Consider the following 27,717-nt stretch of genomic DNA (forward strand, 5'->3'; position numbering starts at 1 on the left):
TTCTCATCAGCGTCTAGCGCAGGGGGTTTGGGCGAGCTGGAGGATGTTTGTGTGAGGATGTCCACGCATTGCAGGAGGTTGGCTCTCTTGGCCTCATGCTAAATGCCAGGATACCCCATCGCCGGGGTGGTCAAATACTCTCCCCATATCTCCATATCCCCAGTGTCAGTGATATTACTTCGGTTGAGAAAAAGATTTATATGTAAGTCTAACAGTTGCCAATGACTTAATTTCCCTTAAAAAGCAAAAAGTTATTAAAGTTGTTAAAGACCACATATCCTTGCTTTGATGAATTGAAAGGAGGTACGATTCCATGAGATGTATTATGGGAGATGCAAATATTACACACACACACACACACACAAAGTAAGCAAGTAAACAAACAAACAAAACTGGCCTTTGCAGTTACAGAAAATACCAACTAGGCAAAGACAGACATGCACACAACTAGCTCTAATAATATGCTTGGAAACTCTCCTGCAGGATACCCTCAGCACTGCGCCATCATTTTAATAAGCCACTGGGTTTGAGTCAGGCAAAGAAACACTAAAAATAGGCTCTGTACCTCTGAGCACGGATGGAGGAGCTCATGATGTCAGCCCACACATCTTTAAGCGTCTGTAGCTGAGTCTGGATTACCTTCTGACCTTCCTTGTTGCTACTTCTCAAGGCCTGTTCCCCTTTGCCAATGGCCATATTCAATTTAACTTCCCCTTCCCCTTTCATCAGGAGAATATCCTATGAAGGAAGAATGAACACTTGTCAGCAGGATTGCTAAAACCTGATGTTTTGAAAAACGTTTGTTTCCCATGAGAATCAAGGTAGGGCACACCTTACTCATCTTAAAACGAAAAAACAACAACAACGTCAAACTCTGTGCCCTATTGCACTGGAACACCTTACTTAAATATTAGATGTCCGGGAGTCTGGGAGTCAGAGATGAACTCTGATTTAAGTTCTCAGAAAACTTTGGGCCACTAGCCTAGGAATGGAACTTTACTGAATTTTGCATCAGAGAAAAAAGAAGTCATTACGAAAATGAAGACACACCTGTCAAAAACTTAACAGTCCCGTTTTCATTGCCTGGCTCATTTCTGCTTTTCAAGGTCACCTTCACTGACTTCAGGCTGGGCGGGTAGCCTCTTTTGTACTTCAGTCATGCCCCTACATACAGGCTGCACTGCAAGTAACAATTTACAGGTTGGTGTCTCCCACTAACGGTGAACTCCTAGAAAGCAAGGACTAATTTTTGTTTCTATATTCCTACCAACTTGCATAGTGCTTAGAGTAGCTTTTCCATAATGTTTGCTACATGTTTACTAAAAACCCTCAAAAATTATTTTAAAGCTATTTGAACACAAATATTCCTTTACAAAAGAGAAAACTGATGCCTCCAAATCCTTTTTGCCCAGTTTCTCCATTTGGCCTACATAATCCTCACGTGGAGGCTCACAGAACAACGAGGACCCAACTAAAACATTTGTGAATCTACTCAAAGTCTTCCGAAGGCAGCCGTGTCGGGCCGGCGCCCCGCGCACCTGCACTTGTAACAGCTGTCTCTCCAAGGCGTCTCTGCCCCCCACGGTGTTCTCTGCACAGGCCAGTCTGTCTTGCATGTCTTTCACGCAGGACCACATGCTCTGCAGCGCTTCCTCCAGGGCCTCGTGCTCCTGCAAGGCCATCTGGCAGCTCCGGAGTTTCTCCTTGGTCCTTCGGAGTAAGTTCTGATAGTTAGTGAGAAGCTGGGAGCACAGGCGGGCTTCTTTCCCAGCGCCATGGCCTTCTTCACTGAGAAGCTGCCCTCTCTGGGAAAGCTTGTCAAGAGACTCTCTAAAGAAAACAAACAAACAAAAATTTAATTCTGACATTCTGGAGCGCAGGGGAGTGACAACTGATTGTTGACATTAGAGCAGTGACCAGACAGGAGCTCACAGCTGACATGCCTTTTGGTGAGGATGCTGGGGACCCTCAGAGGGCTGGCTACCTCATTCCCTATGGTTTCTCTGAATGCAGTCAATTCACATGGGGGGTTTGATTCACTCTGTGCTATGCCTAGATGCCAGCCCACTGTACTGTTAGGGCTTCACTTCAGGAAATGGCCCAGGTCTGTCTCTTCAAGCCGATCTCTAACTTTTCTCCATTCCTAGCTAATGTTCTAACCATAAACAGCTCCCTGAAATTCCCCAAACACTCCGCTCTGTTGCAGACACACGGAGACTCCTCCTTCATGAAAACTCTTTTGCTCTCTTCTGCTTCTTCTCTAATTGGCCCTTCAAATCCCAGTGCAGTTATCACATCCCCGGGAAGCATCATGATGACTCCTCTTCTGGGTGCCCTCTGCCTGTCTTGCTCTGTCACCTCATACACTCTGTCTGTCTCAATCCACAGGGCTTTCACCTTCTAGAAGCCAAGGCTGTTACATTCATCTCATATCCCAGGACCCAGCACGATGTTCGGCAGAGATAAAATGCCACACACACACAAAAGTTTCTTTCAAAAGGCCATCTTATGAATACTTATGGGTTCCTTTGTTGTATCTTGGGAACTTATCTCATCTCAGTTTGGGGTTATGTTAATTAGGTCAAGGGAAAACATGATCATATGTGGCTGGGTAGGCTTCATCTTGTTTCATGGATGTCTGAATTCCAATCAGCACATCTATCAGGAAATGCCTGGGATACCAGAAGGGAGAGTACAGATGACATAACACAAACTGTTGTGAATGCTAGAAAAACAATAAGAAGCCCATCTCCTACATTGCCTCTTTTTTTTTTTTTCCTACTATGTAAAGAGTATCCTATGGGCCTCTGTGAGATACATAACACTTATACAACATTACATATTCTTTAAAATACATCTCTTTTACTCGTAATCTGCTTGAGACATGAAGGTGAGACATGAAGGTGGCTTAAGCAAAGATGTGAGTTAAATAATAATTCAGGATGACAGATATCACTTGTTACCATGAGGAGAATTGCTTAATGGATGATAAAAATTCAATGATTCTCAAGTTTGCTGTTCTTTTGAAAAATACAGGACATTCCCCCAAGATATGCAAAATACTGGAAAATATTATGACAAAAAAAATCCAAAGGACTGGGGGGAGCAAGTGGCAAGCAAGTGAAAGAAGTCAGATGACTCAGCTGGAGAAGCTGGGAGACCGGCAGAGCACATTAGGATCGTCCGGAGAAGCAGTCAGGTCTAAAGAAGCTGGGAGCAAATACACCTAAGGACTCTTAGCATCTGGTCTTGGAATATCAGAGAGTAATAGCTCAAGAAGAATATGTAAAGTCATTTCAAATGTTTGAAAGGAGGAGAGAAGTAGGTCTGGCCATGTAGTACTGTACCTAAACAAGAGTCAAGATTTAAAAAGTAATTAAAGTGCAGTGTAATTTTCAGAAAGTTATATAGTTAGAATAATGCTATTATTCTGTTAATTCAGCAAATATTTTCTATTGTTGGCACTATACTAGATAAAGATGATAAAGACCTGATGGTCTCTGGCCTTGAGATACTCACCACTGAGTTGGGGTTTATAAAACTGAAACTGAGCAGGACCTTGTGGGGCCCTCCCAGGTAAAAAAGACCTTCTGTGTCCCCTCTTTGTTCATAGGAAAGCTGTAGTCTCCCAGGCCTCCTTGAGTCACAAAAGAGCAGGCTCAAACAGTTAACGATTAGGACAGTAGAGTCACAGAATCTTTTGTTCCTCCCTGAAGATAGATAAGTGTCTGATGCACATTCCTGAGCTGTTTTGCAGATACTAAAAGCTCCACCAGAGGGAAAAAGCTAACTGCATGATGACCAGACTGTAGCCATGACATAAGCTCCTCCATCTCGAACAGTACTGAATATGTGGCTTGCACAATTCTAGACGGTGGCCACAAGGAAATTGTAACAAACTGGCCCTGGACTTGAAAATTAACTGTGCTTAAAATAATCAATATGACACTGACCAGACTACTTACTGCATGATCAGTTTCAAGATGATTCTAGAAGCTAATTGTACTGTTTTGCACATAATCTCTGTTTGCGCACCCTTGAAGCTTTCTTTTAAAAGCTCTTGCCCTCTGATCGGCAATGGGGAGTTGGTTCTTTGGGACATGAGTTCACCTTCTCCCCAGGATTGCCAGCTTCCTCAATCAAGCCATCTTTCCTTTTACCCAACACTTGTCTCTCAGTATTGGATTCTTGAGTGATGAGAAGCCTAACCTGAGTTCAGTAATAAAATCAACAAAGTGTTTACCCCATGGTAAAGGCTCACAGAATTGGGACCAAAACATTCCAGGGAAATTTTATAATAGTTATCAAACTAGCACACCAACAACAGCTGTCAGTATGGGTTCTGTTTGTATACCTGTTTGTATGTTTGTGATTTTCAAGACAAGGAATACTTAGCATGTTTGACCAAAAAGAGAATTCAGAGGAAACGGAATGAGTATGATCTGAATTAGGCAAATTTTGCTCAGTTGATCATGGTTGCTGATTTTGTTGATCAAGCAGGCTGGATACCAGCCTTCTGCTGTTCAAAGTGTATCTGCTCTGTAAGACGACAGTGAGACAGTTAAAGAATTTTGGCTCAAGCTGCCCTCCCCTAGTGGAAAGTGTTCTATCTTCCAATGCAAGAGTTCCAATGAAGCAACTGAAAATGCCAGGGGTGGAGTGTAAATTGAGGGAGCAAAGCCATGAAAGTGGTGGAGTCCAAAGCATAGGCCAGAGAACTCTGCCCGAGAAGGAGTGAGAAACATTTGTTCAGTTGGCAAGCAATAAGGAGACAAATATTGCAGTGGAGAAAACGAACCTCTAGGACAGCCAGACTTCATGACCATACACCTTTTGCTTATTACGAGGATGGGGTGGATTGGAAATGGTGTTGGAGGCTGATGTGTGTGAAGAATGTATGGAAATTGGGGTCTCATTTATTTCTGTAAATGAAGGGTATCTTTATAATCACATTATAACCTTATAATAACCCCTGAGAGCAAACTATAGTTTTTATTATTATTACTATCACAATGCTTAAAAGCTAATATCAAGAAATATAGGAAATGAGTGGCCTGTCCAATTTGTTGAGCAAAGGGAGATGTCACTGGGATGGAGACCAGCTCCTTACCTCCAACCCGATGCTCTCTCCAGATCACCACACTGCCACAGAAACACTGCACAATCATTTGTATGCCAGACATTCAGGGATAGAAACATAACCACCACCAACTAACCAACTAACAAGCCAACAACCAACCCAAATACCCAACCAACCAGACAAAAACACTTGTTAGTAGGGAAAGAATCTATTCCACTTCTGCACCCTACCTTGCAGCCAGAAGTTCTCCCAGAAACATTTCAATTTTATGGACTTCGTTTTTCTTCTCAGGAATATGTTGCTTACTCTCTCCTAAGTCTTCTGTACTTAATCTTTCATCCATTTCATGGATCCAAACATTCAGTTTTCTGTGTTGATCTTCAAAGCTAAAGAAAACAAACACACCTTAGAGAAATTTTAATATCCTCATTATAGTAAATAAATTCCAATATCTGAGGTCACAATGTCTATGGCAATTAAGATCTCATGAATTTTCAAGTAGAGAAGAAAACTCGACAATAAGCGAATTAAATTATCCCTTATTTCAGTAACAAAATGGCAAATTCTGGACATTTCTCTTGAGATACAAGCAAAAAAAAAAAGAAGCACCTTATCTTGCTGAGTTGATTTCCTTGGTAATTATAGCTGATAATTACCAACAAGATAACATTCCCATGTCAGTGGGCACTCAAGTTTGTGCCTTACTACAAAGACCCTGAATTGGGGCCAGTGGATAAATGGGGCAGTGGAAGCCCTGGGAGAAGAAGGGAAAGTCATCTCTGTGTCTTTGTACCTTATGGGGATTTGAATGTGGCACAAGAGCTCTAGGGCTCTTAAGTTTTGAAAACAGCATAAATTCTCTAAGAAACCTTGACAAGAGTCAGGCACATTACTCTCCAACCAAAAAGGCATTTTGATTATACTGACATCTTTCTTTTCCTAGCAATAGAAAATTTTTTTCTTTCTAATTTTATATTCACCCCTGTTGACATAGCTTCCTGACTGGAATATTGATTCAGAGAAATACAATAGGTGTTTGCTGCCATAATTCCAACCCAGAAGAAGGAGACACAGGAAAGGACTTGGGCAATCTAAAACCTGGGTATCAAAACTCTAACGTCTTGATTTAGCCAAACAGACAAAAAAATATATGCATTTATGACATTAACAGTTATTAGTGAATATAATTCCTTTCTTTTTCTATATAGAAAATAAAGCCAAATGATGCCATCAGAGTTTGAGCAATCAATTATTGTCCTAGTATGAACATGTACTTAAGGTCAAAACTTATTATAACTTAAACTCACAGTCTCAAATATTTTTTGTTTATTCCCAATGGGTCTTTAAATCCTGAAAATATATTCTGTGTATGATGAAATCTACACTTGTCAAAACAACCTACCTCCCAAGTTCCAAAGCACAGTCTTGAAGAGCCTGTTTGTCTTTAAGGCATTGTTTCAGAAATGCTTGAAACTCTTCATTAGCCTTTGTAATTTGTTCCTGAATGCTACTGACAATTTGTTTAGACAAATGTGCATACAAAGTTTGTCCTTCTCGAGTCACCGCATCAAGCTTGCTCTGCCCATCACTGACAGAGTCCAAAAGGTTCTGTTTCAGGAAATAAAGGTAATAGAAAATATTTGTTATTATTCAAAGACCCTGCTGCATGGGAGCAATAATTACAGTTCTGACCTGAGAAAGTGGAGCAAGAGAAGAAAAACAGAGCCCAAAGGAAGAGGCCTTTAACAAGGCTGGAGTGAGACTGATGTATATGATTGGATATAATCAAGACTCAGAATGGAGGATGGTGCCAGCCAGTCACTGGAACCACTGAGGACCAACTGCGAGCAACATCGAACTGGAAAGGATGATGTTCTCATCAAGGCCTGTTCTCAGTCTCTCCCCATTCCCACCATCCCAATCTGGTCCAGGCTCCTCCTCCTCACATGGTTAGTGTGACATATTTTAACTGGATACCTGTCTCCACCCCTCCTCCTTGTCTGACCCCCTGCGCACAAAACCCTGTCTTCAGATCCCTTCTTTTCTTGGTATGCACCTCTTCCTTGGAAGATCATATGCATGGGCATGGCTTCAACAGAGCAAAAGAAGCCCAGGACTGCTGTGCTAGCCCTGCCTCTCCACTGAGCTCCACGGTGGCATTTGTGATCGTCACTCAGACTTTTCTTCGTGGAATTCCACTGCATCTCAAGCCTCAAAGGGGACAACTCCCCATCTGAATTCACCAAACCTCCTGCAAAACCGCTTCCTGTATTATAATGCTCTTCCTACCCTGACTGCTAATGAGTTATCTACATAATTGCCATCACCCATAAGGCCACAAAATCCTCATGTTCCTCATTAATTTTATAAAATTATTTTTATAAGACTTAACACAGTGCTTTGCTCAGATTAGTCGCTTGAAAAATGGCCAAAACTCAATTTGAACCTGGGCTCCTGTCAGTCATTCTTACCTCTGCGTCACAATGGCCTTCCCTTACCAGAATTTATACATTTTTCATTGTCTGTAACACCTATAAAATCTATAATATCTATTGCTTTTATTTGAATATATCGTAGCTCCAAATTTAGATGATAGGTTATTAAAATACACAAATTAGGTCTTCTTTCTTAAAACTCCTTCATGATAATGATGTAAAATAGATACAATTATTTATGCTTTTACTGCTATAAAAACTGAAATTAGGTTTAGTTCTGAATGAATTCCAAAGAATGATCAACAGGCTAAAAAAGAGAGGAAAGGGATCTAGCAATTCTGAAATTCTAACATTTTCTCAACTTACTTTTCATATATTAACTATCTCCTTTCAAGTCAAGAAAACTCATTCTGTTAGGGAAGAAGAAAAATTTGAATAAAATAAGGTTTGGGGAAATAGATGATTTAGGTCTGACTTGAAGGCACTTGAGTGCAGTTTAGGGAAGAAGGAAAAGCAGTGCCAGCTTGCATACCTGAAGATCATGGAGCTTTGCCTCCAGAACTTTGCTGTCCCCAGTTCTATCTGATGATTCCTTTGCCGCTGCCTTTATTCCAGAAAACCACTCTTGAAATTCCTGCATAGACTCTTTGGAAAGTAACGAAAATAAGAAATACATTCAAAACATTGAAAGAGCTTCCAGGATGACCACAATGAATTAATTCTGGCCTTCAGCCCATTGCATCTTGCCTTACAACAAACATTCCAGAAAGAAAACAAAAATGATAATAATATAGAATATAATACAGTATGATCTATAATCATGACTGTTCATGGTAGAATTGAGAAATTACCTCAGATATAAGACTGAAAAGAAATTCGTATTCCTGACATGTTTGATTTCCCATTGTGTTTCTTTCAGTAAAGAAAGATAATTGCCTGATTACGTCAGATTGAGCAATGCTCTAGAGGCGTTAAAGCCATTCCTATGGCAAAGAGAAGAACCATCTCCTCTGCCCACCATGCTGACTTAGAGCATCTTACATTCACACCACAGCAGAGGCACAACTGTGTGGGAGGCCGAGTCAGGGACTTATGTCCAGCAATTTCCTGAATTACATGGCTGCTGTTTCACAGCCTCTCCTAAGATCCAAGTTTACCACGTAACTTCATCATAGCAGTGGGACTCATTTTCCACATAAATGAGCTCTACACAGAAAATCCAGATGAAGTTCAGATTCCTCATGATGGCGGACTCCTACTCTCTTAAGGAGAAAAAGGAAGAATTCCGCGTATGGTAAGAGCCCAACCACAACAATTTGATTGCTCAAATCTCACCACACACACAAATTTAAAACGCTACTCTTGTGGAAAGTTTTCTGGCAGTTTCTAGGCAGCATTTGGTTTGGACCGTGTCTTGTAAACAAACTATTCAAGCTAAGACCTGTCAGAGCTCACCATTGAAGTGTTGTTCCAGAGAATCCTGAAGGCTGGCCTGTGCCTTGCAGCAGGACTGGCTCACAGCCTCATGTCTCTTCATCAGCCCCGTCACTGCACTGCCCAGGCTCTCCAGCTCCACTGAATGGTACTTGCGGCACAAGCTATTGAGATTTTCTTGGGTGGAACTGATGTTGCTTTTCTGACTTTGAAGTTCTTTTTGTATTTCCTACAGAATAAAAATATGCCATGAAGGATATTCATCACATTCAAGAGAAATATTCCATATACTCCACTCTGGAATGTTTTTTGGAAAGTGATGTTGTTGAAATCCACTCAATAATGTATATATGTTTGTTGGACTTTTTTTTTTTGAATATTTGTGATAGATTTGTGTTGATTCTTTCAGAATTATGCCCAGTTCTCCTTGGAAACAACTGCAAACACTGTTGAGAGGTAGCTATGATTTGGGTTATAGTTTAGGATTTCAAGCAAATTGAAAAGGTCTTTGTGGATTCCAGCCCAGGATCTTGGGTTTAGTTAGTCAATTAGAAACTATTATATTAATGGAGTCACCCTCCTATGTTCACATCTTCCATGGGCTACTTGGGTTTTGTTTCAGGATCACAGGCCACATCAAAAACACCGGTAGTTAATTTTAAAAGCGTATGTCCTTAGTCTCAAGTACAGTAAGAAAATATGCTAAAAGACCACAGAACACATATGTTGCTTTCTCAACCATTTAAAAAATATATATCCCTTGGGGCTTCCCTGGTGGCGCAGTGGTTGAGAGTCCACCTGCTGATGCAGGGGACACGGGTTGGTGCCCCGGTCCAGGAAGATCCCACATGCTGTGGAGCGGCTGGGCCCGTGAGCCATGGCCGCTGAGCCTGCGCGTCCAGAGCCTGTGCTCTGCAACAGGAGAGGCCATAACAGTGAGAGGCCCGTGTACTGCAAATATATATATATATATATATATATATATCCCTCTCAGGATGAAAGCAGTCATGCTGATCAATAAAAGTAATTAAGTGATGAAAAACTACTAGGCATTCAAGTTTGAAAATGTGTAGAAATTCAAACAGTTCTTCTATAGGCTCCCACCTTTTTATTAAAAAAAATCTTAACAAGTACAACCTATGAGTAGGTCCTATAGCAATGCATGCTTTCTGTTTTTAGAATATTTGTCTTTGGTTTCTTACCACCTGCATTCAGTCCTCCATCTGTTATTTGCTTTGCTGTCTCCTATATCATGAATTCGTTGGTTTGGTGTTAACATGGGTAATTGAGAACAGAGGTTCCATTTTTATTATAGTCACCAGATACAGGAGAATTAATATTAGTATGGAAGTGTAAACACTTAGTGATAGTTTATGACTTACCTTCACTTTTTTCAATCCTTCACAAGTCTCAGTTTGGGCACAGTTCATCAACGATTCTTCTAGTTTTGTCAGCCAGGTTGCAATGTCATTAATAAACTTCTCCATTTGTGCACTCTGAGAGGTGAACTCTTTCAAGGTTCCTTTTGCCTCTTCAGCAATTTCTTTGGCATGCTCCAGTTTCTGCCTTAAGTCGGCTTCTATAAACTAAACATGAAGTAAGATTTCATTAAAATCTGTGAAGACCAGAGCACTCGTTCAGTAGGATTCCGTTCACGTGCAGCTTAACTGTAAAAATCTCAGAAGCCTAACCATGGATGCTAATTCAACTTTTCTAAGAAGGAAAATCAGTGGGTACAAGTTGCCAAATATCTTAAGCAATGGGAAAATGGAAAGTGTGAGGATTACCGTTAACACTGGACTTCTTAAAGTGGAGGCTTTGACGGAGGTGCCAGGGAATCCACGAGATCCCATTTCCAAAGCAGAGCTAGACTTACACGGAGTAACCAAGCTGGGCACCAAAAACCTGCTCTTCATTCTCCCTGGAAATACACACTTTTCGCCCTGAAGTAGTCGCTACTTTGAACAAACACCACTTGGGGATTTTATAATGGAGCAATGTCACTTTTGTCTCCTATTTAAAATATTCAGTGAGGCTACTTCTCTCCTCCCTGGGTGATTGATTTTGGGAGGGCCCTGGACTCCTCTAGCCCCATGCATAATAATAAAAGGACTTATAATCCTGATCAACTGCAAAGCAGTTTCAATTCCTCAGTTAGAACTTCTAGTCCCATTGAATAATCAAAACTTTGAACTGAAAGCTAAGATGTTTTTTCCTATCCTCAGCTCAGACCAGCTGCAAACAGGAAGCCTCCAGTGGAGAAAGAGGCCAAGTGCCTTTTTTGGTCTTTCTTCACATTCTTTCTACTCCCTGACTTTGTGTACAGCCTCTGACCCCTGCAGGCTTGGACAGGCAGGAGGTGGGTGACAACTGCTGGGCGCTGGCATCTCTGCTCTCCGGGCCGGGTGACAGTTTACACTCACTTCTCTCACAGGCCTCGTGTGTGGGGTTTTCTGAGACTTCCCTCACTGCTGCCGCCTCCCGCTGACGTCCCCTAGATGCAGGCGATACAGTCCTGTCTGGCTCTTCACTTTCTCCTCGTGCAGCCTGTGGGTATCTCTTTAACTCCTAGCGGCCAAGGCCTGTTCCTCCCCCAGAAAGCCTTCTTAGGTACCCTGAGATGCACACAGGTAATGCTCTCTTCCTTCTTTCCTTTCATAATTCATTTCTGGGGTTTCCCTGGTGGCGCAGTGGTTGGGAGTCTGCCTGCTGATGCAGGGGACATGGGTTTGTGTCCCAGTCTGGAAAGATCCCACATGCCATGGAGCGGCTGGGCCCGTGAGCCATGGCCGCTGAGCCTGCGCGTCCGGAGCCTGTGCTCCACAACGGGAGAGGCCACAACAGTGAGAGGCCTGTGTACCGCAAAAAAAAAAAAAAGAAACATAATTCATTTCTGGGCCTGAGGTCACATGCTGGTATTTCATCCCAGATGCGTCTGGGATGCAGGCCACTCAAAACAATCATTTCTCCTTTGGCAAATACATCAGCAGTCAGCCAGCCTGTCTCTCACACTTAAGGTCTTACGTGGTGGGAGTTAGACACTAGACTCCTGTGTCTGCCAACTGCAGGGGGCATATGCCATGCTCTCTAGGTGGTACTGTCAAAATCCTTCTCATTTTGAGGTAAGATGCAGGCACCCCCATACTTCCTCCCTGAGTATAGGTAGGGGTGTGTGTGTAAGAGAGAAACCAGAGAACAACAGAAGCTCTCTCTCAAAACCCTGCCTCCATCTTCACTCTGGCAAAGTCCAACTGTTACCCGTTTATGCCCCTGATATGTACAAGCTCTCCTTTTCAGTTCTGTGGATGATCAGCATCCCTTCTGCCTATTCTTGCTTCAGGTGAAACTTCTAACCTTCTGGTACAAGTATATCATCCACCAATGATACTAACTGATAGATACACAGCCTTGGGTCAGAGGAAAAGTATAGGTGAACAAACAAAATTGACTTGTTAGCAAGAAACAGTAGATAAAGAAGAAATAGGAAGAGAGAAAATGAAGGCAGCAACAAATAGAGAGCTTAAAATAATGAGTTAGAACCCTTGGCCCCAAGCCCGGTGCTGGCTGCTCCCAGGCTCCCTCACTGAAGCAGACCAGTTTGCCTGGTCAGAACTGGTCTGCCTGGCCTGTCTCCTGGTACCTGTGGACGTGCGCCATCTAAAGGGCCTTGAAGGGGGATTTGTGACCGTGATCGCTCAAACGCCATTATTCAGTAAATGGATTAGAAAAATGTCAATAAGAATATCAATATTCATAAATGTGGTTTCTGTTTCTGTGAGGCTTAAAATGGTCCATGAGGCAAGTTGGATGCCACCACTTCCAAAATTTAGTAAGGAAAAAAGGAACTAATCTTATTATAATATTTGAGTTGGAAATATGCTATTAATACTAGCACAAGGAATTCTAAAAATGTTAATATTTTAACCCCCATATCTGATAACATCTATGTGCTTGCTTGGAATTACAACGATAACAATAAGAATATACATGCACATATACATAAACATATACTTTGTAAATAAATACTTAAAGTGTGTGTGTATATATATGTGGACATATATATACACTTTCTTTTGAGAGTGTATAGTATATAGAGTTATTACAAACTTGATTGAGTGCTTACCTGAAGGTCTGGTGGTGTTTCTGGATTTTTAGTTAATTCTTTAAGATCATCAACTTTGGAATGAAGATCTTCTAATCTCAATGCTCTCTTTTTAACTTCAGACTGCAAAATAAAAGACAAAGGGGAAAAACATAACTAATCAAAACACTGACGTGTTATACTTGGCATTTAATAATTTCAAGCATTAACTCTGTCAAAAAGCCCCAACTTTAACCCAGGGTAAAAAAAAAAAAAAAAAAAAACCAAAAAACTAAAACCAAAACTCTGCTTCATTTTCTGAGGACTCTCATTATTTGTGAACGTGGAAAAATGTCACCATTAACTTTCACTGGGAATGTGAGGGAGTAGGCAGAACTTTCTTTCTTCTCTTTTATGGGAAAAAAATGCTCCCGGAAAAAATTAAACATTAACCGAAAGTCTTGAGTCAGCGGGGATTTTCAACAGACTAACTGTCATTTATTTATTAGCATTAATATCATTGGCTACTATGGCAGCATTAAAGTCTTGAGAAAGTATTTCAAAACAAATACACATCAGGAGTGCCTCTTAATTACTGTAGACTATATGTAATATAGAAGAAATATTTCAAATAGAAATTTAAAGGGTAGTTAAATAGAAACAGGTCAATTAGGAAATTGACATCTAACATTTTGACTTTTGTCTTCTTTTTTTTTTTTTTGGCACCAACACTAACACAAAAGGAGAAGAAAGAATAATCAAAGAATCATTATGGAACAAATTAGATGCTTGGAAACGTCATTAGTTATCTGGGCCCATGAAGGAACTTTTTTTTTTTAACATCTTTATTGGAATACAATTGCTTTACAATGGTGTGTTAGTTGCTGCTGTATAACAAAGTGAATCTGCTACACATATACACATACCCTCATATCCCCTCCCTCCCACCCTCCCTATCCCACCCCTCCAGGTGGTCACAGAGCACCCAGCTGATCTCCCTGTGCTCTGCGGCTGCTCCACGAAGGAACATTTTAATAAAGTTTCCCTCTCAACTTAAATGTGGTATTTTGGTGCTTTGTAGACACTAACAAACCTCCTGATGCCTTCAATCTAGAAAGTGATTTACTTGCCCAGTAAGAATTAATGAATTGCCTGCCAGGCCCATTGGCCTTCCCCAGAAGCAGCCTGGGAAATTAAGGCATCACCCCTATGCACCTAAACTTCATTTCCTGCACTGCAGCAGCCACGGCACTGTTGGGCACCAGGCTGAATCCAGCTCACTGATTTTATTAGCTGGTGCATCACAGAGCATAGCATAAAAAACCCATCTCTGGGCTTCCCTGGTGGCAGAGTGGTTGAGAGTCCACCTGCCGATGCAGGGGACACAGGTTTGTGCCTCAGTCCGGGAAGATCCCACATGCCGCGGAGCAACTGGGCCCGTGAGCCATGGCCGCTGAGCCTGCGCGTCCGGAGCCTGTGCTCCGCAACGGGAGAGGCCACAGCACTGAGAGGCCTGCATACCGCAAAAAAAAAAAAACAAAAAAAAACAAAAAAAAAAACAAAAACAGCTCTGTGAGTGAGTGAACCTGGACATAATGAATGTGACTGAGGCCCACTGGCTCCCTGGATCCCAGAGGTCAGTAGTAGGAGTATCCTCCAGGCTGGTTGAACACCTGGCCCTGATCTGTAGCATTTACCACCCTTTTGAGCTACAGCATGATGTCACAGAACATGGAGTTGGAAGCACCATTCAGGTGTACACGTTCTATAGTATTTCCATCATATGGATATAATGTGTCAATAACTCAAGAGCCAGATAACAGTAATTGTCAAATAATAATTAGGAAGTGATAAGTTTGGGGAATTCATTACTTTCATTTTTAATACAAATTAATGGTACAGTTATTTACAATTTAATTTTTAATAATTTTTAATAATGGTTGCGTTTATCACTGGCTCACAAAATTCCTGAAAACGTTGTGACTTTTGTGAGCTGGTACAAGCTGTACTCCAGTACACACCACTGTTTGAGCTGTTATGTTAATTTAACATCAAAGGTAGCAACTAAAGAGACTGTGGGATCCCTCTCCTGACTGTACTTTTGGTCTGGATAATTCCCTCTACTTATGTTTGCTCTTAGAAATAGGAACAACCTATAGGATGTTCTTTGGGTAAATACAGCTGATAACTTAGGCAATACAGATGATTCAACAACATTTTATTCAGACTGTATTCTTTCATGTGTCTGTCATGTCCCATATGTGTGCCAGGCCCAGCACTGGGCCTTGGAGCACAGAATGTGAACAGTCTCTTCCCCCACCAAGGGCACAGTCAGTCCCCTGCTTTGTGAAACAGGTTACCTCTGGGCACTCTATTTCCCCTTACCCTACTTCATTTTTCATCATAGCCCAGTTACCGCTTGACATTTTACATATGATATATATTGTAATGTAAATAATGTAAATATCATAAGGGTAGTGACTTTGTCTGTTTTACTATTAAATTCTCAATGCCCAAAACAGTGCCTGCCACATTTTAGGTGCTCATTGGGAATCTGATGAGCAGATGAATAAATGAATGCAAAAAATGGGAGTTTAAAAGAAGAATTTAAAATAAATTGGTCACTAGAACTTTAAAAGCCCACTTTCGGTGGAAATCTGTGACCCTCCAATCTCCAGTTTTCTTCCACTTCTGCAAAGGCAGTGGAAGAATCCAGCACCTAACTTAAGTGTTTAGGACACGTGGTAAGTACTCAGTAAACATTTTGTTTGAATGAAGAAAAAGTAGATACTAAATATCATTAGATTACAAACATTTTCAATTTGGTTTTCCGATAGGAAGGTGCCATAATCTCAGATGAATGGGACAAATTGTAGATTTTATGAATCTTTACTTTTCTACTAATACTTTAAGAGCCCCAACTAAGAAACGATAAGAATGCAAAAAAGAAAACATCCCTCTTATCCATAGCCTAATCAACTTTCAAGTAAACAGCAAAAGACAGTAAAGAGTTTTATTACACTTATTATGTGTCTTGAAAGGAAGAATGAACTTTACTTTTTTTTTCCCAGTGGTTTGTTTTCTTTCTTTCCTTTTTTTAAATTGAAGTATAGTTGATTTATAACATTGTGTTAGTTTCAAGTGTACAGCAAAGTGATTCAGTTATACACAAATATATATCTATTTTTTCCAGATTCTTTTCCCTTATAGGTTATTACAAAATATTGAGTATAGTATGTGTCTTGAAAGGAAGAATAAGCTTTAAAAAAAAGACAATTTTTTATACTCTGGTCAATGATGTACCACAAACTCACATATGACGGTAAAGGCATTTTACCTCAAATTCTTTCAGGAATTCTTCTGCTTTGAGGCTGTTATTCAGGTTGCTGATGCTTTTGGTCAGCTGTGGAACAGAATTGTTTGCCCATCCGTCGATCTCATCTTTACTTGTAAGTACATCATCCCAAATGGACAGGCCTACTCTCAGCCTGTCCATGTTTTCCTCAATTTTCTCTGATATCTGGGATAGAAAAGAGAGACCATATCATTAAATCTGAGGCTTTCAGATGCTCTTTGCCCAACGAAGTATTAAATATGTCAATGCTTCCTTCATATTCTGACTGAAAAACAAAGTTTTACAAAAATTATTATAATCTAATTAGTGTTCCTGGCTCAAGTAAATGCTAACCATTACATTTCAATGCACATTACAAGTATTTCTGTCATTAGGAGAGTTGATTGAATTTTGATTTTCATCTGTAAATTGGAAAACAATAACAGGTCTATTGCAGTCTACTATAATATAACTCACTCTAAGGTTTAATTTTACAGGATAGGAGTCTAGCTAGGGCAGTACTGTATTTATTTTTGAAAATGACACAATAAGCCCTTTTATTTGTAATGCTGAGATATAAAAATGTGCATAATTAGACTTGCACATATTTATAGAATAAGTAAATGCACAGAACAACCTACTCTGCATGGTTAAAGTATTATTAGTATTACTGTTTAACGATCTTCCCATAATAAGAATACCATTTTAAAAGTGGAGGCAGATAAGGTTTTCTGAAGTCCCCAAATTATTTGATTATAATATGCAAACATCAATATCTAACTTCAGTAATTTAGCTTAAGTAAGGGAATCCACTGTAGGTTAAACTTCTGAACCTAAATATTGATAATAGGGGAGCGACAGAATCACAGGAATTATGAGCTGGAAAACAACGTAAAATATGTATGGATTGAGATGTAGAGTTCCAGAGAGATCGCGTGACTTGTTGTATGGGCACATAGTTAGCAAATGACAGAGCAAGAACTAAAAGCCAAGGATGTAAACTGCAAGTCCAATGCTTTTCAATGCACAATTATAGTCTTATTACTTTAAATTATTATCCATTATTGTTTAATATTCTGGAAGATGTTTATAAATTATTCTCCATTTTATCCATGATCTCAAGGTTTGGAAAAGAAAAACATTTAGAGTTATAAATATGTTATGACTGAAGCTATCAAATGAAATTCTAGATAATCTGCCAATTTAACAAAATGAAGCAAATAATTTTTAACTATTTCTAAATTGTATGTGAACACTATTTTTTTTAGAGTATCATTTTGAATTTAGCATTAAAAGTTAAAAAAGGAAGTCACATTCCTGAATAATCCTTGCCCAAAAATGTGACTGAGAAATGTGAATATATAAACTATTTATAGAATCCCAGGTGATGAGCTTACATCCAGCCATTTGTCCACAGTCCTTTCCATGTCTGTTTTCACCAAGATGAAATCACCACTGTGAATTTTTTTCAGCTCAGACAACAACTGTTTTCCTTTACTGGTAAAATCATCCAATTCTTTCTGTTTATTACACATTTCATTCTTGGCAGTTGCATGCTATGGACATAAATGTTTCCTTAATTAATAAAACAACCAGAGATATGTCAAGAATTTATAACCATTTGCCTCTAAGAAATTTAATTCATGGTTGACCTTATGCAGAAACCACTGGTAATAATGAACTATACAGATATATATAATTTTCTTGAATTGCTAGAATCCCAGAATATAAGCATTCCTCAAAAAAAAGGTTGAGCTTGTCAGCATGAATTAGCTGTATCTAAATATACTGACAGGAGTTTTATAGAGAATGCATTATGAGTAAAAACAAATCTACTAACAAAGTCTAATAAAATAAATACATCTTGAATTATTACCTTTGATAAAGCCCACTTAAGGTCCTCCTGATCTTTTACAGTAGTTCTGGTTACAATCACATTGTTGGCATTTTCTAGGACTTTAGTTACAGCTGACTTCAAATTCTGATACTCTCTCATTAAGTCAATAAGTCCACAGCATAGACCCTGGCTGTAATGATTAAGAAAATACATCATTTATTGTCACATATCAGAATAGGGAAGAGTTCCCCCATGGTTGGACCTGATACATAACTACATAAGGGTACTCTGATAAATGCTGGAATCAAGGGAAAACCTATTTCCACCTACTGATGTCAAAAGCATTCTGGCCAATCTGACTTAACCCTAATGTCCAAAATGTTCTCCATGAATGAAGAATCCACCTAGTCATTAAAACAAAATCTGTTAAATTTTTAAAAAAATTATCTGTGATTTAATTACTTCATAGTATGTGAGTTGAGGGGAAGGAGACCCACTCCTCCCAAAAAAACCCCAAAACCAAACCAAACAAAAACTACTGCTCAATAATTAAAGTACAGGGACTTCCCTGGTGGTGCAGTGATTAAGAATCTGCCTGCCAATGCAGGGGACACGGGTTCGAGCCCTGGTCCGAGAAGATCCCACATGCTGCGGAATAACTAAGCCCGCAAGCCACAACTACTGAGCCCATGTGCCACGACTATTGAAGCCCACATGCCACAACTACTGAAGCCCACGCACCTAGAGCCTGTGCTCCGCAACAGGAGAAGCCACTGCAATGAGAAGCCCACGCACCACAGCGAAGAATAGCCCCTGCTCACCACAACTAGAGAAAGCCCGCGCACAGCAACAAAGACCCAATGCAGCCAAAAATAAATAAATAAATTTATTTAAAAAAAAAATTAAAGTACATATGAGATTTTCTTTTCCATTTTAAGAACACAAATTTTCATTAAATATGAATCCCCCATGAATCGTCAAAATATAAGATAGTTTTTGTTCATAAGAGTAAAATGCTTTTGAGCAAACAATTCTTCATCCAGGAATTTTTCAAAAGAAAGAGGTGTGCACTAAGATTTGGGTAAAATTATATCCTTCACACCATTATTTGTAATAGGGGAAAACTTAGAAATAACCCAAATAGGCCAATAAGTGAGTACATTGTGATACATTCTTATGATTGAATACTGTGCAACCTATAACAAATCACAATTTAGGAGAATATTTAATAACATGGAATAAAGTTTTTGCAATATGGTTAATTTTTAAAAGCCTATATTAATAGTCTACAGTATATAATAAAAAGCTTATATATACATAAAAAATTAAATATGAATGTTACAGATGCTTTATTTGTAGTCGCCCAAACTGGAAAGATCCCAAATATCCATCAGTTGGTGAATGGATCAACTGTGGTACACCTAGTAAATGGAATGTCATTCAGCTATAAAACTAGATTGGACTCTGTGGATACATATCACAATGTGCATTGAGCTAAGTAAAAGGAAGTATTTAACCAAGTGTAGTAAAAACTTATGTATACACCAAAAAATGAACATGAGTGTTTAGATATGCTTTATTTACAATTGTCCAGACCAGAAAGAATCCATTTATGTGTGATTCTGAAAAAGATGATACTACAGAGACAGAAAAATGATCAATGGTTGCCAGGGATTGGGAGTGTGGGGGGGGATTGATGACAATGAGACATAAGGGAATTTTTTCAGATGGTAGAACTGTTACTGTGAAATTTGATAGTTGTGATATTTACACAACTGCATGAGTTTGTTAAACTTCTACAGTTTAAGGGTATACATTTAAAAGGGTGAATTTTACCATATGTAAAACATACCTCAAATACAAACAAATATAACAAAATGAAAAAGAAAATCAGGGGTTAAGACTCTCCTGGTGGCACTTTGTAACTGTTGACAACTCTGGATTTTAAGCATCAAATTTTGTATGTAATTGTTATCTCAAGACAACTTCCTCAACAAAGTTCTGTAGGACTAAATTTTTAATGTTACTAAATAGACAGAGAATACCTAAGTTGGCAAAAGATATTAAACTCTTGATCACACCAACGCAAATCAACAGGCAATGGCCCAATGTCATAAATTAAGTAGAAAGTTAAAAACAAAACTGAGAAGTTTTTTACTTACTTTTCATGAATTAGTTTTTTGGTGTCATCCCAAGTAACCTCTAAGCGGTTTATCTCCCTGTCGACTTCAGGTGCAAAGACTACATCTTTCTGAGCAATTTGCTTAGCTTTGTCTTTCAACCAACATAGTTCATGCTCGTGAGAATTCAATTCATCTTCTAACTGATTGAAAACTCTCAACCTGCAAGTTAAAATGTTATTTTATCATTAATTTACTAAAGGTAGTGAACTAGTATTTCCTTTCCATAAAGCATGCATATTGGTAGCTAGAAAAGCTTTTAACACAGCAATTAATGTATATCAATGGATAAAGATGTTTTTAAAGTTAACTTTGCATAATTTAGACTGTACCTTAGAAAACATTTTAAGTCATTCTTACTATTCACTTTCAAACTGCTATTAAGTTTGTATTATCTTTCTATTTTGCTTTGGTGGTATAAGAATTTTGACCAGGGCCGATATTGGAGGTAAAGTAGGTGAGTACTTATTGAAAGGTCATTGGTAAGAAATTCTTCTGGGGACTTCCCTGGTGGCAAAGTGGTTAAGAATCTGCTTGCCAATGCAGGGGACACGGGTTCAAGCCCTGGTCTGGGAAGATCCCACATGCCACGGAGCAACTAAGCCCTTGCACCACAACTACTGAGCCTGCGCTCTAGAACCCACGAACCACAACTACTGAAGCCTGCGTGCCTAGAGCCCGTGCTCCGCAACAAGAGAAGCCACCACAATGAGAAGCCCGCACACCACCACGAAGAGTAGCCCCCGCTCCCCGAAACCAGAGAAAACCCGCACACAACAACGAAGACCCAACACAGCCCAAAATAAAAATAAATAGAAAAGAAATTAAAAAAATAAAAGAAATTCTTCTGTGCCATGAAGTTCGACTCATATTAATAGTAATATTTAAAAATAAAACTTTACCTACTTTTTGAACAGATTACCACTGGAAAATGATCATGGGTTTTTTTTTGGTCCTTAATAGATTAATATTTGAGTATTTGTAAAAAAAGTGGTCACAGAGAGGCAGCCACTGACTCTTTTAGTTCTTGCATTTTGGTATAGTGCTGACTATATGCATTATCCCATTTAATTCCCAAAGCAAAGCAGCTAGGAGCAGGCATTATCAAAATATCTCCATTTTATAAGAAGAGAGGTGCTTTGCTCAAGGTCACCCAGTAACACATGAGTATGGTATGACTGGGATTTAATGATCAATCGATTCCAGGCAACATTTTCCGTAGCCTCTGTGCAACCTTGGTGAGTTTAGTGCTGTGGGTACTGACGTGGCTCTTGAGCCCAACCCAGGTCTCCTCCAGCAATTTTAGGATCTCCTGGTCTGCTGGAACCGAACCTGCGAGGAAGGGCCGTGCAGCACCAACCCTACCCCTTATTTCCTGGCTGAGCCATTTGTTCCTTGGCCACACTTCGCTCGTCCTTCCACCCTTACTCTGGAGGCCATTTTTCCTTCCCAAATTTTATTCCCTTTTGTAAATTTATTGCTAAGCTAGTCAAATAGCTTATTGCCCATGAGGCATACAACCTCAGGAGTCATTATCACCTAACCAAAGCCTTAGCTTGATGTTTGATTCTGGTTAAAAGGAAGCAAATGACAATGACTGTGGCAAGGTCAATATAATCTTTATCAATTACGGGAGCCTTAGCATGAACGCATTTCTGCTGTTTCTTTGCCCCCTGAAAAATGCAAGAGAAAGTGATGCTGAGAAGATGAGTGGGGAGAAGTTCTACTGAGAAGGAAAAAGAAGGTTGAAAAGACCGCTATAGTAAAAAATTACTTCTCAAATTTACTGCACAAAAATAACTTTGACCCCCTAGCTTCTCTGTTAATCTCACCTGAAAAAACCCCGACTTTGCTTAAACCCACTTCTCTGCATTCTCCACACCTCTAAGCAAACAGGTAAAAGTAGTGGGGGAGAACCACTTTGCCAGGCTGTTTGGTTCCACTTCAAGTGAATGAATACAAATCTCAAATGGCAGCTTATCACTTACCAAGCACCAGAGGCTTCATTCCCATTTTTCCCTACGTTTTCTCCCCACAACTTCTTGTCACTCACTCTCAACTGAGGACCTCACTCCAGTCCTTTCTGAGAGGCTAGAAGCCACCGGGAAAAATTACCTCATATTTTATCACCAGAAATACCAATCTACTTCACTTTCTTTCTCCTCTGCCTTTCATTCTTGCTACAGAAGACGAGTCCCTTCTTCTATCAGTTAAAAATTGCTTAAAAATAGATGATATGATCAATATACTCTATGGTAAATAGAGTGGCTTATATATACGTCTTAGGAAGGTCCTTAAGGAAAACAAGGAAATTTTAGTACTTCTTAAGTGTTAAAATAGTCACTCGGGGCTTCCCTGGTGGTGCAGTGGTTGGGAGTCCGCCTGCCGATGCAGGGGACACGGGTTCGTGCCCCAGTCTGGGAAGACCCCACATGCCATGGAGCGGCTGGGCCCGTGAGCCATGGCCGCTGGGCCTGTGCGTCCAGAGCCTGTGCTCCGCAATGGGAGAGGCCACAGCAGTGAGAGGCCCGTGTGCCACAAAAAAAAAAAAAAAAAAAAAAAAAGTCACTAATTTTATCCTCAAAATATTTTTTTTTGGCCACGTGGCATGCGAGATTTCAGTTCCCCGACCAGGGATCGAACCCATGCCTCTGCAGTGGAAGTACAGAGTCCTAATCACTGGACCTCCAGGGAAGTCCCCTCAAAATATTTTTTAAATAAGTAGCTAAATCCGGTACTATTGTAGTTTTGCACAAGAGTTCATTCCAGACCAAAGAAAAAGTACACGAGACAACCGGCTTCCACGCAGTTTCCATTCACCTCTGTTGAAGCGCTTGGCGGGTTAGTTCTTTCAGCCGCTCTCTGTCAGTCCTTTCTTCAATGTCCTCAATGCTTTTCAGCAACTCCTCTTTCTGCTCTTGGAAGGCTTTCTTCAATACCGCCAGGGCGTCTGCCTCACTCTGCTTGGTTCCCAGAAGGTTCTGGATCCTCTCTAATTCAGAGCAGAGATGATCAGCTGTAGTTCTGCAGGAAGTCCTCTGCTCAGAACGTCCACTTTTGAGATGGTATTGGGCTTTGGTAAGCAGGCCATCAAGACTGATAGCAGCAGCTTCTAATGTTTTCACGTCTCGGATAGCATCCTGGAGGTCCCTTTCTAGTAAGTCAGACTGTTTCTTATTCATACTGTGGGTTGCTTCCACTGTTTGCCTCAGCCGCTGGAGAACCCCTGACAGAGAGGCATGGCCCTGCAGGAATTCAGCCAAGTGGGAGAGGGCAAGCTGCCGCCTCTCCACGACCTGGCTGGCCTCCTCAAACAGCTGGTAGCAGTCCTCCGCTTTGCCCTGGAGGAGGTGAAGGTCCTCAGCACGGCCCAGAGTACCCAGCTTCACTAGGTGACCCTGCAGACTCTGCAATTCTCCCTTTTTGCTCTCTACTTCTGCTGCATGGTCCTGGAAGAGGAGAGAGTTAGTTATTGATTCCCCAGATACACTGTTTTACCGACACAGATACTGTCAGGATTTGGGATGTCAAGATACATTTTAAATGCAATGGACGGCATAAAGGTCAACTATGGCAAATCTTGCAGAAACATTTTTTAAATTTCTTTTGTTTTGCTTTGTTTATCTACGCATTTCACATAAAGCATAACTCTCATTTGGAACTAAATCATTCCATGGAAAATAATTTCTTTGTGGATAGAAATAGTTAAAAGAAATTATAGATATATATAATTATATACATATGGGTGTATACATACATCATACATATATATGTATATATCTTTTAAAATCTTCCAAATATTCAATTTCTTTTAACTATACATATACCTACAATATAACTAAAATATATATAGAATTAGTTCTACTTTAGAATTAATTAATTTTAATTTAGAATTATTAATATATGGAATTAGCCCTATTACATATAATGCATGTTATATATTTACATTGTAAATATTATAATAATATATTTATATACAAATTATAGTATTTATATATTAGAGCTAAGCTCTATTATAGATAATACATATATTTATATTTTACATATTATAATACTTTATTTATATAAAAATTACAGTATTTATGTATATATTAGAGCTTTTTTTTTTTTTTTTTTTTTTTTTTGTGGTACGCAGGCCTCTCACTGTTGTGGCCTCTCCTGTTGCGGAGCACAGGCTCCAGACGCACAGGCTCAGCGGCACAGGCCCAGCCGCTCCACGGCATATGGGATCCTCCCGAACCGGGGCACGAACCCGTGTCCCCTGCCTTGGCAGGTGGATTCTCAACCACTGCGCCACCAGGGAAGCCCTATTAGAGCTAATTTTAACAGTTTGTAGGGAAGGAGTGTAAGCAACAGATGAACATTAACACCTGTTCAGAGGTAGTGAATAAGGCAGGTAGAAACCTGCACAAGTTTTAGCTGCCTTCTTTTTAAACAGATGTAGATTAACCAGGGTGAGCCTGTTGTATAGGAAATTTGGCTAGCTCTCAATAAATCTGGCTTAAAATCCAGCAGAGATTTGCCAACAATTTCAGCATGGTTCCCATTAAAGACAAATCATCATCTGTCTTGATCTTGACCACAGTGGCCTAAATATTCTCCTCAGCTTGACTACTAAACTTTTGAGGGCTTCTTTGAGCATTTATGTTAGAAAATTTACAAATCCACTGTCTGCCCCTTTGCGATGTAAATTTTTAAAAACCTCTGGCCAGCTTTACAACTCAGAAAATCTTTCTCAAGGACGGAGGAGCCATCCATTTGAAATGTAAGTCATTAAGTAAGACAGCATCCCTAACTCATAACAGAAATATGTGAGAAAGTACTTTTCCTTTGGGTAAAACTAATTAGCAAACCCAGCACAGAGTCAGCACTCAATAAATATTAAGTGTTTTATTATTAAATATTGTTATAAACTTACTATGTAAGCTTATTTCCGACTATTCCAGTGCTTGATGGTCAGTATCTGATTTTTTAAATGTTTTATTTTTTGATGTCTGGATAGATATTATGTATAAATTATAAATAAGGAAAATAAATCATAAATTTTAAATAACTTTCAGGCTAAAGAGTAATTCAGAAAAACTCTATCATTAAAGCATTGGAATTCAGTAGTAGTTTTCAGCATTGAACAAAGCAAATGAAGCTAAAAAAAGGAACATTTTTAACACTTCACCCTACAAATCATTTGCTCCACTTTGAATGAACAGTGTCTTAAGGTGGTTGCCTGTTTTATCTGAAGTAGCTTTATCTGTTTAATTTGTCTGTATAACACATTGCCTGGACCCATATGCTCAATTATTAAAACATTTGCATATTAATAAGAAGTTAAATTGCTAAGTGTTTTTTTTTAATGTTGCATCCCATTATAATTCAAGAGCTCTCTCTTATAAATAAATTCTTCAATCTTAAAAGAGTGCACTTTACCTTGTGTCGAGTACGAGCTGCTTGATGGTCCATTATGCTTATCTCAGAAGTCATCTGTAATTCACTGAGGAACAGCTTAATCCAGACAGAAAAGGAAAGCAGCAGTTCATCAAATTGCTGGTGTTCAGCGACCACAGACTGAAGAAAGTGAATCCTATGTACAGAAAGGTGTTGAAGTTAAAATGCGCCACAGCTGGACAGAATGATGATACGTTTTTTGGAATAAGCTTAACCAAGGGCAAAAGCAGTGTTGTCATACACGGACAGACGGGGACTCTTGATGTTTTCTACTTCTCAAATCCCGTTTCTCTCCCACTTTTCCTGTCTCAGTTCATGTGACCACCATCCACCCAGATGGTCCTACAAGTCACCCTTCATTCCTCCATTTCTTTACCACCACATCTGCTCTACGTTGATCCCGTTAGCACCCCCATCACGGTACGTTCTGTGCTCTTCTCTCCGCTTCTACATTCTGGTCTAACTCTCTTCATCTGTCGCCTTGCCTCCAACTGCTGCCACACTGGTCTCCTTCCTGCCACCGTGGCCTCCCTTCAATCCACGTTGTAGGTAAAAGCCAGAAATGACCTTAATGTAATCAGAACATTCTCTGCCAAGCTTAGACACAGGGGTAATTTCCTGCTGCACATAGGAAGGCAAAATCTGATACAGCGAGGCCTCACACTGCCACTCATCTCTGTTTCCCCAATATCCCAGCTCACTACGGTCTTAGAGACTTTTGACTCCCTCTGCCTGTATCCTTTGCCCCCAAAGTACCATGAATCTGCTTCCTACACAGCATCCGGATATTAATAGATGTCACGTCCCCTGAGATGTGGCTTGGCCTCCCAATCTACGGTCCCTGACATATAACCCTATTTTGTTGTTTTCATATTACTGAACACCACTGGAAACAGTCTTGTTCATTCATTTGCTTAATGATACATTTATCCTCTTCCTCACTGAATAAAAGATTGGACTTTACTTGCTTTGATTACTGCTATATCCTTAGTACCAAGAAAGGTGCCTGGGATATGGTCAGGGATCAATCACTGCTTGTGTAATAAATTAGATGGATAAACAATAGGTGATCTGAGGTCAGAGTTCAAAGCTGGCATTAAGAATAATACCTTAATCAAATATTAATATTTGTTACAATGGCTCCTATCCAGAGTTCAACTTTTTAAATAGACTTTCATGTTTTAATCCTTACAAAACCTTCTACACATTATCTTTACAAGCATATACTATATTTTTAATGCTTTTATAAATTTGCATCATTTTAAAACTCTTTACTTTCCCTCTGGGAGACAGGCAGAAGGCAGATCCTCCTCTATTTTACAAAAAATTACTCATCTTTCAAGAGTTTGGCATGAAAACCTTTTGTCAGCCTTTCATGAACCCATTCAAATGTCCTTTCTTTTTGTTCCCATAATATCCTATGCTCACCTCTCATTGGATTTCTTGTTATTCCCATGCTGATCTCTAAAATAGTTGAAGTCAGGTTTTATTTATTTTTATGGTTTCAATTTCTGATATGGTGCCTTGTAGTCAACAGGTACCCAATGAACATTTGCTAATTGAATAAATGAATGAATAGACAATGGAACAAATACAAGTTCCACAGAGGTAAAGAGCAGAACTCTGCTAACTGTTGCTAACCCCAGCACTCAGAAGAGTGCACTACTTATTGTAGAAACTCAGTAAATATTTGCTGAATAAATAAATTAAAAATTGACTAGAAAGGTTAAATGCCTTATTCAAGATTACATGGGCAATCAATACCAATTTAAGTCAAAAATTTGTTTTCTGGCATCTTAGAAAGGAATAAATGTCAATTGTTAATCATCTAGTCAATTAACATTTAATCCATTTTTGTCTCCTTTTAATATAATAATAATTTCCCTGCTCTCTA

The 27,717-nt window shown here is 39.6% G+C and overlaps 1 protein-coding gene across 17 annotated transcripts in view; it reads right to left on the reverse strand.

Moving 5' to 3' along the window:
- Positions 1-27,717, reverse strand: part of SYNE1 (spectrin repeat containing nuclear envelope protein 1) — a 466,561-nt gene that overhangs the window by 255,931 nt on the left and 182,913 nt on the right. For all 17 annotated transcript variants that reach the window (XM_081251412.1, XM_081251411.1, XM_081251427.1 and 14 more), the window contains 14 exons: positions 25,806-25,959; positions 23,202-23,830; positions 20,364-20,543; positions 18,241-18,391; positions 17,762-17,920; positions 16,368-16,550; positions 13,073-13,174; positions 10,332-10,535; positions 8,971-9,178; positions 8,048-8,160; positions 6,483-6,688; positions 5,311-5,466; positions 1,539-1,830; positions 566-738 (listed from right to left, as the gene is read on the reverse strand). In XM_081251412.1, coding sequence (XP_081107538.1) covers positions 566-738; positions 1,539-1,830; positions 5,311-5,466; positions 6,483-6,688; positions 8,048-8,160; positions 8,971-9,178; positions 10,332-10,535; positions 13,073-13,174; positions 16,368-16,550; positions 17,762-17,920; positions 18,241-18,391; positions 20,364-20,543; positions 23,202-23,830; positions 25,806-25,959 — 2,910 coding nt within the window. The remainder of the gene's footprint in view (positions 1-565; positions 739-1,538; positions 1,831-5,310; positions 5,467-6,482; positions 6,689-8,047; positions 8,161-8,970; positions 9,179-10,331; positions 10,536-13,072; positions 13,175-16,367; positions 16,551-17,761; positions 17,921-18,240; positions 18,392-20,363; positions 20,544-23,201; positions 23,831-25,805; positions 25,960-27,717) is intronic.

This window comes from Mesoplodon bidens (genome assembly GCF_964165515.1).
Source record: "Mesoplodon bidens genome assembly, chromosome: 12".
Lineage (NCBI taxonomy): Eukaryota > Metazoa > Chordata > Mammalia > Artiodactyla > Ziphiidae > Mesoplodon > Mesoplodon bidens.